Raw genomic sequence first — 14,954 nt, forward strand, 5'->3', positions numbered from 1 at the left:
TTTACACTCTACAGCATTCATTCATTCAGATATTATTAGGAATTACTCGAAAATTTTGGAATACTAATCGGAATCACTGCTCTCTTCACTACCTCATGATGATTGAATGGATCCGTCAGTTTTAAAACAATTTTTTCTTATTAGTACTGTTCATACTAGATTTGAACACAGAAAACGAATGGAAAATGAACTCCAAGAACGGTGACTGAGAATGGACAGGAATGGAAGTAACGTGTTATTGAAGCCCATATGAAAGCAGTGTCGAATAGGACTCGTTGGATATTTAGTTCTAAATAGGATTATTGAAACACTTTTCGGGTCTCTTCTGCATTGACATTTGCTTCCACAATGATGTGTGAGTGTCATTGGTAGAGGTTCCAGTGCTATACAGCAGTTTCATAGTATGAATTACTAGGATCTGTGAGTCAAACTAAAATCTAAAAAAAAAACTATTCAATCAAATCAGAATCCACTCAAACAAACTTTTCAAGTGTTGCATCTGAATTTTCCTTTCTCATGATTATCGAAGTTTTTACTCATCTATTCTACTGAATTCCGTTAATTATATTTCGTGGGAATTGAAACTACTGTATTACATTTCATGTCCACGAGATACGAATTACCGAGTAGCTGATTTGAGAGAAACATTAATGAATCTCAAGCAAATGATAATTGATGAATCAGAATCGTTACTCGTGATTTCTACAGAGTATGATATGAAATCTGCGTTTAGTATTCGAGTACTAATAGAGTATTTGATTTCTTGATTCCTACTAGTTTATACAATTGCTTTTTAGATGAAAGTTTATAACTCCAGTTTGTTGTGAAAGATGAAAACTTGATCAAATATCGCAAGCTCAGAAACTGAACGTTCACTGCATAGAAAGTGAAGAAAGAACTGTGCTCCGATTGCCAAATCGCGTCCAGTAGTGACAAAACAGAGAGAAACACAATACTTCAGAACGAAAACTCGATTAAGGGATCACAGAACACGAGTTGGAAGATAAACGCCCGAAGCGGGGATCGCGCTCAGACAAATTTGCGCCGTAAATGCTTCCAAGTCGGTCACCTGGCGGCTACTGAGCTACTGACCATTTAGCGCCTGTTACTTCTCACTGCTTCTCATCCCATCTTTATCACCTCATCCTCTTCTTTATCACTCTTTCTCACCCTCTCTCCCTCTCCCCACTTCCACTTTACGCAGTCCTTCGAAAGACAAAGCAGTTAACCACCCCTCTGCTACAACAGGCAGTTCAATTCTTTATTCTCTTGCCTGCCTTTTATCTACGCCATCGGTAGGATGCAATAAATAATCTATTTTTAAAACGCAATCAGTTACGCTTCTTGTACATTACTTACTCAACTAAATTAGTATTGACTTTGTTTACTCGACTATTCGATTAACATTTGCTGAGTACTAAGCGAATGAGCATTAGTAACAAATGAAGAGTCTTGTATATACAATGTACTTCATCTAAATAATGGGTAATCTAAAAATATTTCAAGCTTGATTAAAAAACTAGATAGGATTTTGTATGAACCGATTCATTTGCAAGATCAGTGAAACAAAGAGTTCTTGTAAATAATAATGCATCATTCTGATTAATAAAGCGAATGAAAAAAAAGAAAGGGACTTGAAATAGTAAACATGATGTTTTTGAAACTGATTCAATCGGAGCAAAGTCAATAAGTAGTTGGACAATAGAAACTGATAGAATACATTGAAGATTACATAAAAATGACAATTATTGGATGTTATATGAACATATTAAGTATAGATTCGACGAGATAGTCTAGCACTGCACTAGGAAGCCGTGAAATTATGGAAAATATATAAGAACACTATGATATAATAAAATGCAGAATGCATGAGAGAGCCACGACCCGTAAAAAGCTAATAAATTGACTTAACAATTGATTTGATTTGATTAGTCATGAAATCAATCCAACTCCAAAATCAATGGGAAAAGAAAAATTTTCCAAGTTGAAACGCCAAAGAAATAAGGAATACTGTACTCTATTATAGGCTACATAGGAATACTCTATTGTAGGCTACAATAGAGTAGGATTTCCAATACGATTGAGAAAGCCAGAGGTTTGTAGAAAACTGAGGAAGATTTAATATAAACAGTGAAATTGACTGTCTGAAAGAATTGAAATCTCTACTCAATTAATATCCAAAAAAGTTTATGAAGCTCTGATATTTCAATAGAATAAATATTCGTCGCTTACCAACAAGCGAAAAATGTTTTTGAAATGACATGGAGGAAGGAGTGAACGCAGTACAGGTGACAGAGACGGGAATTGACAGACAGTTCCATCTCACTTAGATGGAGGCACCAATAAAATCGAATGGCAGCAGTCAAGTGAAATAAACGATCTCTGATATCATGGAAGCTTTCTGGAAGTTTACTGCTCCATAAAAACTATCACGATTTTTCACAACGATATTTCTCAAGCGAATGAACCAGAATTATTGCAGATGAAATATGGATTTCATGTCCCGTTCAATGATCATGAATGCTATCGGATGAACTGCAATGATTCAATGCAGTGGATTAACGCTCACTTATAGCGTTGACTCACTTAAACTTCAAAAACATTCCTCACCAATTTGGTATCATTCTAAAATTAAATGTTCTGAATATCACACAAATCCAGATTGAAAAACTAGGATGCAATAAATAATCTCAAAAATAATCTTGTCTCATCTTAATTGGAGAAAAATAATCTTCGATGAAGTGCTCGACACCAGACTACTTGAAAAAAAATGTTTTGCTTTTGTTTTGTTCAATTTCGATACATACTACTTATGTGTTCCACACGATAAAGCCACTCCAATTCACTCCTTTGAAAAAGAAAGTGAATGAGAAAGGAGGATAGTTGGATTAGATTTGATTATTTATGCAAAGTTAAGGTAGAGGAAGATCTTCTGCAGAGTTGAGTAGGACGGAGCTCAATCGTATAGTGAATGTGCTAGCTACTATAATTATATTAGTAAGTGATGGAAATTCAACGAGCAGAAATCCTCAATTTATCAAGAATTATCCAGAGAATGATTTGATATCAAGGAACATGAAACAATTTTTAGATGAGAATCGAAGATCCTGATTACTATGTGACTTCTTCCCAGTTCCTTCTTAGCAAGGAAAGGCTGTCACAAAAAGGATATCAGCTACAAATTTCATCTATGGCTGGATTCTTCACTCCAACAGCATTCAGGAAATTCAAATTTCCGAGGACTGAGATATGAGAATGGTGGAATGGAATACAATACAAGTGAGAGGTCTGCCAGGAAAGATGCAGGGAGCCAATCGCGTGCCTTGAGAAAGAAAAAGATTCCGCTACAAGTGATGATGGCTGTTGATGAAAGAGTTGTAAGAGGGGAAGAGAGTTAGGGGTTAGTTGATCCGCCATACTTTCATGGCCGAACCCGAGGGGTTGGTACACTATAATATATGGGTCGAGTGGATCCGCTGACAAAGGCAAGAGTGGAATATATCGACCCCTTAATGTAATTTCATCCCTCTCACTCGTACTCACAGTGACGAGTGGTGTGTGCGGGACAGGCAGACGGACGGCTGTGAGAAATATCGCTACGTGTACGTGTGTGTTGGATGGTTGGAGGGGGGAGTGTCAGAATCCGAATGTAACTGAAGCGCCACTAGCAATGCAAGTGGCGAGAGTGGCGCGGCTCAAGGAGATACCAATTGAAAGAAAAATGACGTTGGGAGAAATATGATGGGACTCAGATTGTGACAGTATGGATTGGGATGGGAATCATTCTACTACTTTTCTAGTTTCGTATTCGAATGAGAAACAGGAGCTTGACAGTAATGTGATACTGAAAAATGTGGGATTGAAACCTTTAAGAACGGAAAGAAAACTCTGAGTCAATGCTCAAGGGGAATGGATTTATCAGTTCAATCTGATCAGTTTTTATCAGATTTTTTATATAATCAGTTTCTAGTGATTATTGAGTCAAGCTTTCTTCAAGTAGTTTTCAATAGATTACTAGAAGTAATCTATAGGTAATATTTGAAGTATGCTAAGATTGTTCAAATAGCTTGGCAGCAATAAAATCGAGATGGAGATGGTTGAGATATTGACTGATATAATAAGTGGCTGGTATCCACATCGAGAGTCTCATATCATTTTCTCTAGAGGATGTTATCGTACTAGTTTTAGTCGACGTCTTTATTCATTTTTCATTTTTGGATTGAGTAAAATATTTATGTCATCGATAGTTATGTGACCTATTCGCAAACGCTTAGAGGTATTGTCACATCTTTATTAAGATTTCAACACCCTCACAGGAGATATTGTCACATTGAAGAAAACACTAGGTACACCGCCTCAACATCGCTGTCAACATGAAAGCCTTTTAACGGTATTTCGATAAACGGTTGGAATGAGCATGCAATAAATTTCAAACGGTAATAAACGAGTAGAACGCCGCAAGAACTTTGAGACCAGCTCCAGCATGCTTGGCGGGAGAGCTTCTCTAAAGAATGCAGGCGCTTGCTATGCCAGAGAAGCACACGTTCCTGTGTTGTAGGGCAGGGCGAGAAGGAGTTTGCTCATACATTTTTATCCCTTTCATCTCCCATACCAGGCTCTTGCACTATTGCCTTACACGTCTACCTTTAACATTCACTCACACACAGACACCTAACCTATACTCACACAATCTCACCTATTTGCATTATGTCTCAGCCAGGTTCTCCTCTCCACTCCTCCAAACTCGCAATATTCTCATCTCTCTCTTATTCTCCTGTTTCGTTACTCAGTTCGATATTATTTCTCCCTCACTGTACTACACATCACTTCTCTTTCTCTCCAATATCACAATGTTGAGGAAAGATCTTCAACATAATAGATTCATGAATATGATTTTTCATTAATATTTTCAAACATAGAAATTATCAGCAGACAACTGATATACATAGGCAGTAATACAATCCCTGAACAGTATATTAAATTTACGAAGATAACTAAAAAAAAAAAATAGGATATCAACACCTGGATCAAAAGTAATTAACTCTTCTATTTATAACATGTTTTTCACAAAGTGTACTCTTCTGACTTGTGTGCTTGCTTATTCTGCATTTCTTTGTAAATCATCTAGTCCTTAAAATCTTTTTTTCGCCTCCTGATCATATAGTTTTTTCAACCCTCTTCCTTATTTCTTCTCCCATCCCATCCTTTCATTTTTTTCTATTTACTTCTCCTGTTTCCTTTTTCACATTCTCAAGGATTGAAGGTTTCCCTAATACATGGATAACCATAGTTAGAAAAACCCTTCAATCCTCCACCTTTTTCTGCACCACTTTCTCATTCCTCTTAATAATCAGTTATTTTTTGAGTAAGAAGACAAGAAGACTCAGTGTAAGAACTATATCATATACCCGATAAATGATTTTGAAATAATTATACACCCGATATTTTAAGTCTCTTAAATCGATATGAATAGCTACCACAATATCACTTCAATTCTACACAAGTCCTTAGTATCTTCTTCATTCTTTCCACCCTGTCCCACTATTGTGTGTTAATGGAGAGGATATCATTTCAAGAATTGACAGTTATTTGTTGAAAGATAGCCGATTTGTGCAGTTGTATAGTATCGAAATACGAATTACCTTCAATTTACATTCTGAATAATAATCATTCATTCTTTGTAAAATTCATTGAATAATTAGATAAATTTATTGTCACTTATTGCCAATTACTATACAAACCAGCATATAAGCTTATTTTCTTCTTCTTCATGTGCCGTCTCCATGGCGGAGGTTGGCTATTATGATGGCAATTTTCACCCTGCTTACAGCTGACTTGAAAAGTTCATTTGAGGTGCACTTGAACCAATCCCTTAAATTGCGCAACCAAGATATCCTTCTTCGCCCCACTGACCTCCTACCTGTTATTTTGCCTTGCATAATGAGGTGCAATATTCCATACTTGTGACCTCTCATTATGTGACCCAGGTACCTTAATTTGCGCTCCTTGATTTCACCAATGAGTTGCAGTTTCTTATCCATTCTCCTCAGAACCTCTTCATTTGTAACATGATGGGTGGAGATTCTCAGCATTCTGCGATAGGTCCACATCTCAAAGGCTTGTATTTTCTTCTCACCCCATCTATTCAATGTCCATCCACACCATATAATAGTACAGGAAACACGAAACATTTAAGGAGACGCATTCGTAATTCAAGCTTGATGTCTTTTGATGTCAGTAAATTCTTGATCCTGATAAATGTAGAACGTGCTTTCTCTATTCTTATTCTGAGTTCTGAGCAGTTATCAGCATTGGAAGTTACCCGTGTCCCAAGGTACGTGTAGGAATCCACCCGCTCCAAACGGATTCCTTCAGCGAATAGATCCCCGATAGGAGGTTGGTCTTTGGTGATTATTTTAGCTCACAGTAAATAAAATCTAATCTTATCCAATCCATCACTAAATTTTTCTCGTCATCCTACATTTTTCTCAATCTCCTCAACTTTTTCTTGTGATTGTAACTCTTCTGTGTCGGTACAGTTAACCAAAAGAGTATAAAAGTAGGAACAGTGACCGCTACAAATCTCTATGTAACAGAGGAAAGACAGCAAGGCAGCATGCCTGTCAAGTTATCTGTTTCCTAGTTGCGTATTTCCACTTCCCACTTTTTCCCACTCTGTTCATCTGCCGGTGACTCGGCTTATTTACACTTGTCCTTCCGCTCGTTTACACAACCCTCGTCTTTGTCCTTCACTGGAAACAGCTCCCCATAGATCTTCTCTCAGCACTCATCCAGCTATAAAACTGTTCCACGAATTTCTTGCTAAAGTCAATGTCGGGAATGGTTGAAGCTCATTTCGTAGCTATGTTTGTGATACGGGAAATTGAATGGATAAAATAAGGAGCTATACAATAAGGATGATATGAGTCCTCCTATCAATTGAATATCTATCTATGAGTTATAAATATATCATTGATACGTTCTAATAACTGTTTGAATGTGTTTTAATATGTTTTGAATAACTTTCCTTTTGTATCATTTATCACCTCTAATATCATTTTTGTTTGGATAGGTTTGAACACGTTTTGAATAACTGCGCTTTTGTTAAAATAATGTCATTCGTTTATTTTTCTATTTCTACTTCTTTCCCTCATAATGATGGGTCGACCCGAATCCAATTCCATATTCATAGCTCATAATTTCCATTCCAAGTTTTTCTATGACCACTGGAATCGAAAAAATAACTCCTTATAACGAACTCATCACATACAAGCTTTGATATCAAACACATTTTTCGGGAATATAATCTAGGACTCAATAATATTTTAGTTAATTATTGATTACAATCTGGGATTTATTCACATTGTTCACCAGTAGATTAGTTCTCAATTAACTTCTTCATCTCTCTCTATTTCCATGAGTGAGAACTTGTTCATCTCTATTCATTGATACCAAAACAAGAATCAATCGAGCCAACTTGGTATAATCAACATAATACAAGATTCTACCAAGTCCTACACTGGTTGAATTACTTCATTCTTGGTGCAACTTAATTAACAGTATTCCATGTATCGTACTCTCACGTTATTTATTCTCTGAGAGTACTATGCTTAGGTACTGAAGAGCACGTATTGGATGTACTAACTATACTCTGGTACTCTTGATAGTTCTCTCATTACCACCCTCATTGAATGCGACTTGAACCGATGCATAATCACGGATTGGAAAGATGTCTCTTTGGTTCGATTTCTGTCAATGATGCTGAATTGAATTATTTCAGTCACACAAAGAGGTGACAACATACTAAGCAATTATATTATGAACAAAGTTACTGGATAGATGAGAATAAGTTAATCCTTGATATATGAACACAATTTATAATTTCAACACCCTGGTTCAAGTAATATCCTATAACGATTCTATCAACGAAAACTAATGCAAATATAAATGGATGATTCAAAACGTGGAGGCTGTTGATTGTCTTTGTTTGATTGTTGATTGATCTTAGAAACTAGGTGATGTAGCATTTATGAGCTTGAGGGCCAAGCCACATGAGGTGGTTTTCAGACGAGTAGGCACGACAGGAAGCTCTCCGATTCGCTGATTGGGTTGACATTGGGAATTAGATTATAATCAGCCAATCGGAAACTTCCTGCACTGCTGACTCGTCTGTAAAACGCCTCATGTGGTCTGGCCCTTACTACACCAGAGATTTGAATACCATTGAAGACACTTGGTAGAAACAACACCAACTTACACTGGCTTATCAGAAATAAGTCCACACAATCAGATAGTAAATGATGAGGATAGAAATGAATAGAATGGGAATGAGTTCGCAGCACGACATGATGTCGTCGCCGTGACGGTGGCGCTGCCTCACTGATTCAATGGCGGCGGTGAGCGGAGCCATTACAGCACACGTTGCCAATCAGCTGATACGCGGCCATCTTACGACACGACACAAGCACGACATAGACACGACACGACACGAGCACGACAACGGGGTGGCGCCCGGCGCTTGACCGGGACGCAGGTGACGTTCTGGCAGTGAGAGACGCCTCGGACGCCCCGGGTGAACACTGACTGTGTCTCAGTGCCACTCACTGATCATAGGGGCGCCGCGAAGCCTCCGTCCCCCACCCACCACTCATCCCGTTGGCGCCTGCTCGTTGCCATGGCAACCCAGCCCAACCGCCCGGGCATCTCACACACACGCACACTCTCTCTTTTTCTTGTAGTCTTCTCTCTCCACACCAAGGCCAGTCAACTGCTGACAACATACCGCGCGCAGCGTACCTACCCTACTAACAACGCTAGTAGTGCTTTACGACTCCCTTATTACCACTACCGCTATCCTCGCTAACTGATTGTTGACAGGGGCGTATTGAGAGATTCAGCCTAGTCAGCCTTCTTTTCTATAAATCCTCCACTTGAAGCTTCCATTATTTGCATTACACACTTCGCATACTGCCGTGATAGATGAAACAAAAACTATAAAGCTACTCACTACCTCACTACACAAAACTCTCATTTGTTTGAAACGCATCAACAACTCTAGAGTTCAGTAAGAAGTGTACTAACACGTGAGGTTCATCACAATCAGAGGTCAACAGTTTCTAATTTGTTTGGAACGCACCCACCACTCAAGAGTTCAGCGAGAAGGTTATTATCACGTGAAGTTTATCATTATCATGACATCCTCTGTTTTGAACAAAAAATGTTTCATGTTCTCCAGAGCCACTGATTGGATGGTGGTCAAGCTGTGCTTAATTCATGTCCAATCAAATTATTGCTATTAATGATATTGTTATTTATCAAATTATTATTATTATTATGAGAAATCATATTCACATTTAAAAGTATCACACCATTGAGCGACATCCAATCAAGAGGCTGAAGAAACTGATATGCTCAGATTGAAGTATTTTGCCAAGCAGTTGAGCCCAGTCTACTTTTGTAAGCTCAGTATGCAATTTTCAGTTCAGTAGAATGTGAGACATAGTTGACTGTTTCATTTTGAACGAAGACTATTGGCTGGTAATGATTGGATCTCTTTGCCATAATGTGTTAATACGAGTATATCAATAGTGTAGAGTTTTGGCAAATCAAAGGTCGTCATCCTAGAAAAGATGAAAATAAGAAGGAAAAAGGATGTTGGGTACAAGTTCAAAAAGAGAGTAGCAGACGGAGAAGGAGAAAGGAGAAGAGGAGGTTGAGAGGGGAAGTGTATGATGATTTAGAATATGTAATTGTGGATGAGGATTACTGAAATAATGGATAAGAGATTGAAGAAGGTTGAAACTGAGGTGGAAAACTAATGCTAATTTATAATAGTGATGGATGTAGATTATGAATCATTATATTTGAACGTTGGAAAAAAAGAAATCAAATGTGAATGAATATGAACTCCAAGTGACATATTGAGACACATTATTCATTCATTATGAAATCCAAAACTCAGACACGGAAGAATTAAATACGGCAAGTCGGCAACAAATGTATTTTCCAAAGCAACAATTGGCCTTCTATCCAAACCAAGAGGTTCAATGTACGTGAACCCCATTAGAAAAGTGGAATCCCATTATTTCTAGACGATTTTCTTGTTAGAAACGCATTTGAAATTATCATCATTATTCTAAGGGGACTAAAACGAATTTCCTCCAAGGATAAAAGCCTTTTTCCACAGCGCTAAAGGCAGAAAAGTCCCGACTATAAATTTGTTAGTGTGACATTCAAATATGCAAAGGGTGTTGGTCGCCACTCCTGCACTGGAACAACCCTTACAATTCACTGGGACTGGGAAACATTCTCCACTATGCAACCACGAATAAACATGATTAATGGCTCATTAGTATTCATAAAATTTACACAAGGTAGCCTACTTGTTTCACGGTACAGTCTTCTTCACTTGGGATTGCTTATCTCTCATTTCTCTGACTGTTTATGCTATGTTTCTTAATCTGATTAGATTGCCTTGTCATTCAAAATCTTCATTATTTTAAGAATCTGGAATAATATTTTGACAATGCTGAAACTGGTGAGACACAGGTTTGAGAACCCCAACTCTACTTTTGGATCGGTCATATTGTCATTAATCTGGTCAGTACTATCGTAGAGAAACCATTTAGTATGGTTCATCTCACCATTTAGTTCAGTTCATCTCATCATCAGTTTGATTCACCATATAGTTTAGTTCATCTCACCATCTAGTTCATCTCACAATATAGTTCAGTTCATCTCACCATTTACTTTAGTTCACCATATAGTTCAATTCCACTTCCTATACACTGTGACATTGATGGACTAAGTATTTGATAGAATTTCCTCCAGAGAAATGTGAAAAAGCCGTCCAGTACTTTTGTGGAGAACAAATAAAGTTGGAAAGAGTCAGTTCCATCAAACTAGAATCTTCAAGTTGGCAGAGAATAATAGTTTATCAAATAAGCATTGAGTTCAAAGAGTTTGAAAATGTACGATCACAAAGTTTTGATCTGTACTGAATAGGAATATTCACAGGCATAGAGGAGGTGTCGATACATACAAATTCATGCAGTTTACACCGAGGACATAAATGGGGGTCTTAACACCTCTCAAATTTCGAAGGTTTAGAAGGTAGTTCCATGATAAATACATTTTTAACTACTGTTCTGTTGCCCTATTGCTCCATCCTCCTTAGATTCCATCCATTCTCTCATTTTCACTCTTTCTAGGCTTTTCACTTCAATGCATCTTTTATTTGATGGATTAAATGAGTATAAACAAAAGTTGAATTTAAATAGTTGAAATTTTAGTCTGAAAAAATGAGAGGATCATCTGCATTTGAAAATACATCACTTTATTCTCCCGAAAACTCTCAATATCAGGCTACTGTTGAGTACAGTTAGCAAATAATAAGTTGATCCTTGGACCGAATAAAACCTTCCGAATAGACGCTACTTTGAATTATAGCAATAACATTTAATCAATCAACTGAGTTGAATCAATCTATTTGAGTTAACCAGTCTACAAACGATTATTTTATGATATCAGCATCGATTGTATCAGGAACACTGTGTATAATTGTGTCAGGCATGCGCAGATAGCTTATTTAAACCTCCACCGCCCCCACACCGACAACGAGTAGTCTTCTTATTAGACCACATCTGTAGCTTATTTTTATATGAGAAGGCGATAAGTGTTATTTCCATTTATTGCATCTCCTTCATACAATTCAGTAAGAAATTACGAATGAATTATTCAATTATCTATTCAGGAAGAAATCTCTTATAAATGATATTCCCATGTAATTGAGTGATTGAGATTAAAGGAGAAAAATTAAGATTTTATTATCGCAAAATTTTGAAGCATTCTCAATTTTTTTATTTTTCAAGGATTCATGTGGTTTGCTCTGACGTGAGAGATGGAATTGAAAGTGAGAGAGAAAAATTGGAAATATTGAATGAAAATCAAGAATAAGGAGTGATATTTGAGTGAGGGAAAAAGTAGGAGGAAATTTATAAATTCAAAAGGGATTTGGAGAGAGCTGAGATTGACAGGCAAAATTATGAGAAATGATGATAGGAGAGTAAAAAAAGTGATGAGAAATAGGAAAGTGATAGATATGATGAGCAGGGGAAAGAACTAATTGAATGGACTAATGATATGTAAAATGAAATAAAAGTACATGACGTATATTTTAAACTTACACAGTATGACGAAATATGGCGGCCGATATCTGCACTCACCTGCAACATAATTGAAATTGATTATCATTTATCAAATCATTTTCAAAAGGAAATAAGTGCTTTTATGATTCATGATGAAAAGATCACTTTTTTATGTAGATGTGTTAAATGTGTTTCCAATTTTTTCCAAAGCAATTCTTGTTAAACAATCTTTAAAATGAGCAGCGGGGGTTGTATGTTTCAGCTATAGAAGGAATTATGAACAAGGGATCAATTATAACCAGCATGTTGATTTTCCAAGTTCTTCAATGTGGCTATGAAATTTCAGTTATAGAAAGATATATGAGCGAGGCAAAATACAAGAAATAAATAATAACCAACAAGTTGATTTGATAAATTCTTCACGGTGGGCTATAAAACCCAGCTGAATTGTAGTTGATTTTGAAATGAATAATTCTCAGTACAATATCTCAAGACTAACTACTAGAATGCTTGGGGTGGGTGTGTGTTCCAAAAACGGGTAATTATTAGAATTGTTATGATTATTATGTATGTGTAATTATTGGGGAATTTTTTTCAGGTGGGATGCCCAAAATTGTAATGGCAGGGAGTGGGCGGTGTCCATCTCTGAATATCTGGAGGCTAGTAAGCCATTGTTCACCGTAATCCATAGTAATCTACTATAATGGTTAAAACTATCCAAATTTAATATGTATAAAATCTACACTTTTTGTACCCACTAACATATACGGTACAGTTTACGATACAGTTTTCTCTTCCAGTACTGTTTTACAGAATTGTTATTCACTGTAATCAACAAATGTTTGAAGAGGCCTTCTCTGATTAGTTCATTCAATCCTCATTGAAATTCAATAGACTTTTGTTCAACCGGGCCTTAAAATCTCTTGCAAACGGAAACTCACTGAAGTTAATTTCTAGAATCTGTACCAGAGAGAATAGCAATGGTGTGATTGTTATAAGGGTGGAGAGTGATGGTGAATATGTCAGTGGGTAGAAAAAGTGTAGATTTCACACATATTAAATTTGAATAGTTTCAACCATTTTATGTGAAATAATACGAAAAATTTCTATTATTTCCTCTCTTCCTAGTGCTAAATCTGAGTTTCTCCAATCAAAATCGAATAAAATCTTCCCATCTTAATTTAGGCCTGAATTCAGCACAGGTAGATCTCCTACACCACTAAAAACACTAGCTGATATAGATCAGCTGAAATCAACGATTTTTCATTGGTGTAGGAGCCCTACCTGTGCTGACGTCACACGAATGCACTACGGCTTTGTTTACGGTGGTAGTGGTTACACACACATCGATTTTTGGACGTTCGATTTTTTCTTGTCATTATGAATTACACTAAATGAAACTGAACTTGTCAAACATCATCTGTTTAATCTGATAGAATTTATATGGACGGCCAAAAATTGTAAGTCCAAAAATCGATGTGTGTATTATTATTATTATTAGCGTATGGCACATATATATAGGTAGGTAGTCAAAGAAAATCTGGTCATGAGACTATTGTCAGGTTAATAAGGTATTGTAAATATATTAAATTTTGATGTCGAGGTTGTCAAGGTAGTGTAGTGATTGTGGGGAAGCCGAAATAAAATCATTTAAATCGCCTTGGTAGGCACGTATATTACAATTTCTGATGATGTGCTTCATCGCCTGTCTAGCATCTCCACAATCACAAGCAGGGGAAGGTGATTGTGGAGAGGCAGTTGTGGTGATTGTGTATAACCAGAGACAAACAAATAAGTCTAGATTATCTCTTACGCTTATCCTAAACAATGAATTATCGTTATGATATTATCCCTAAACAATAAATATCTCTTAAGCTTATCCTTTCTCTATGGTATAACTGGCTATATATTATTATTTTCCTTGCCCTATTACCATAGGTAAGGAAAGTATTGCCACAGAGAAAAGATAGCGTAAGTAGATATCCCATGTTATAGGGCATTATGTCGCAACTTTTACTATTATCCCAAGCCGATAGTTCACGTAGTTCTTCCCCATGCAGCTGTGTGAGCTGGTAGTCTCTCAAATTGTGCCGTTCATACACTCTCACCCCAACAAAACAGTAAAAACTGACAATAATCGACAGTAATCGGCTTGAGATAACAGCAAAAGTTGCGACATAAATTCCCTATACCATGGGATATCACTTACGCTATTGTTTCTCTATGGTATTGCTTTCCAAAAAAATTTAAGGTACCCTAATTTCATATTTTCTATACGTTTCGAGGTCCCCCTGAGTCCAAAAACATGATTTCTGGGTGTTGGTCTGTGTATGTGTGTGTGTGTGTGTGTGTGTGTGTGTGTGTGTGTGTGTGTGTGTGTGTGTGTCTGTGTGGGTGTGTATGTGTCTGTGAACACGATAACTCCATTCCTAATAAACCAATTGGAGTGAAATTTTAAACTTAAGGTCCTTATACCATGAGAATCCGACAATAAGAAATTCAATAAAATTCAATTTAAAATGGCGGAAAAAATGGTGGATAATAACTAAAAAACCATGTTTTTCACGATTTTCTCAAAAATGACTTGACCGATTTTTTCCTTGTTTTTCATAGAGATGTCATCTGAGACAATTGAAGAGAACATAGATAAAGCAATATAAAACAATAGATAAATATAAACAATAGATAAATATAAATTAAATATAAACAAATAAAGCAATAGATAAAACAATGGACATTAAGATTGGGAAGGGTGACGAAGGATGAAACAAGTATGAAACTGATAGAGATCGTTCATGAAATGTGCTC

The 14,954-nt window shown here is 36.7% G+C and overlaps 1 protein-coding gene across 16 annotated transcripts in view; it reads right to left on the reverse strand.

Annotated features, from left to right (window-relative positions):
* Nucleotides 1-14,954, reverse strand: part of LOC111052229 (disks large 1 tumor suppressor protein) — a 748,988-nt gene that overhangs the window by 293,445 nt on the left and 440,589 nt on the right. For 3 of the 16 annotated variants that reach the window (XM_039432558.1, XM_039432526.1, XM_039432518.1), the window contains one exon: nt 12,186-12,224. The exons of 10 other annotated variants lie outside the window; for them this stretch is intronic. In XM_039432558.1, the coding sequence (XP_039288492.1) occupies nt 12,186-12,224 (39 nt within the window). Of the gene's footprint in view, nt 1-8,257; nt 8,587-12,185; nt 12,225-14,954 lie in introns of those variants that run through there. 3 more of the 16 variants (XM_039432569.1, XM_039432561.1, XM_039432566.1) reach the window with 3 other exon arrangements.

The sequence above is a fragment of the Nilaparvata lugens genome, chromosome 1 (genome assembly GCF_014356525.2).
Source record: "Nilaparvata lugens isolate BPH chromosome 1, ASM1435652v1, whole genome shotgun sequence".
NCBI lineage: Eukaryota > Metazoa > Arthropoda > Insecta > Hemiptera > Delphacidae > Nilaparvata > Nilaparvata lugens.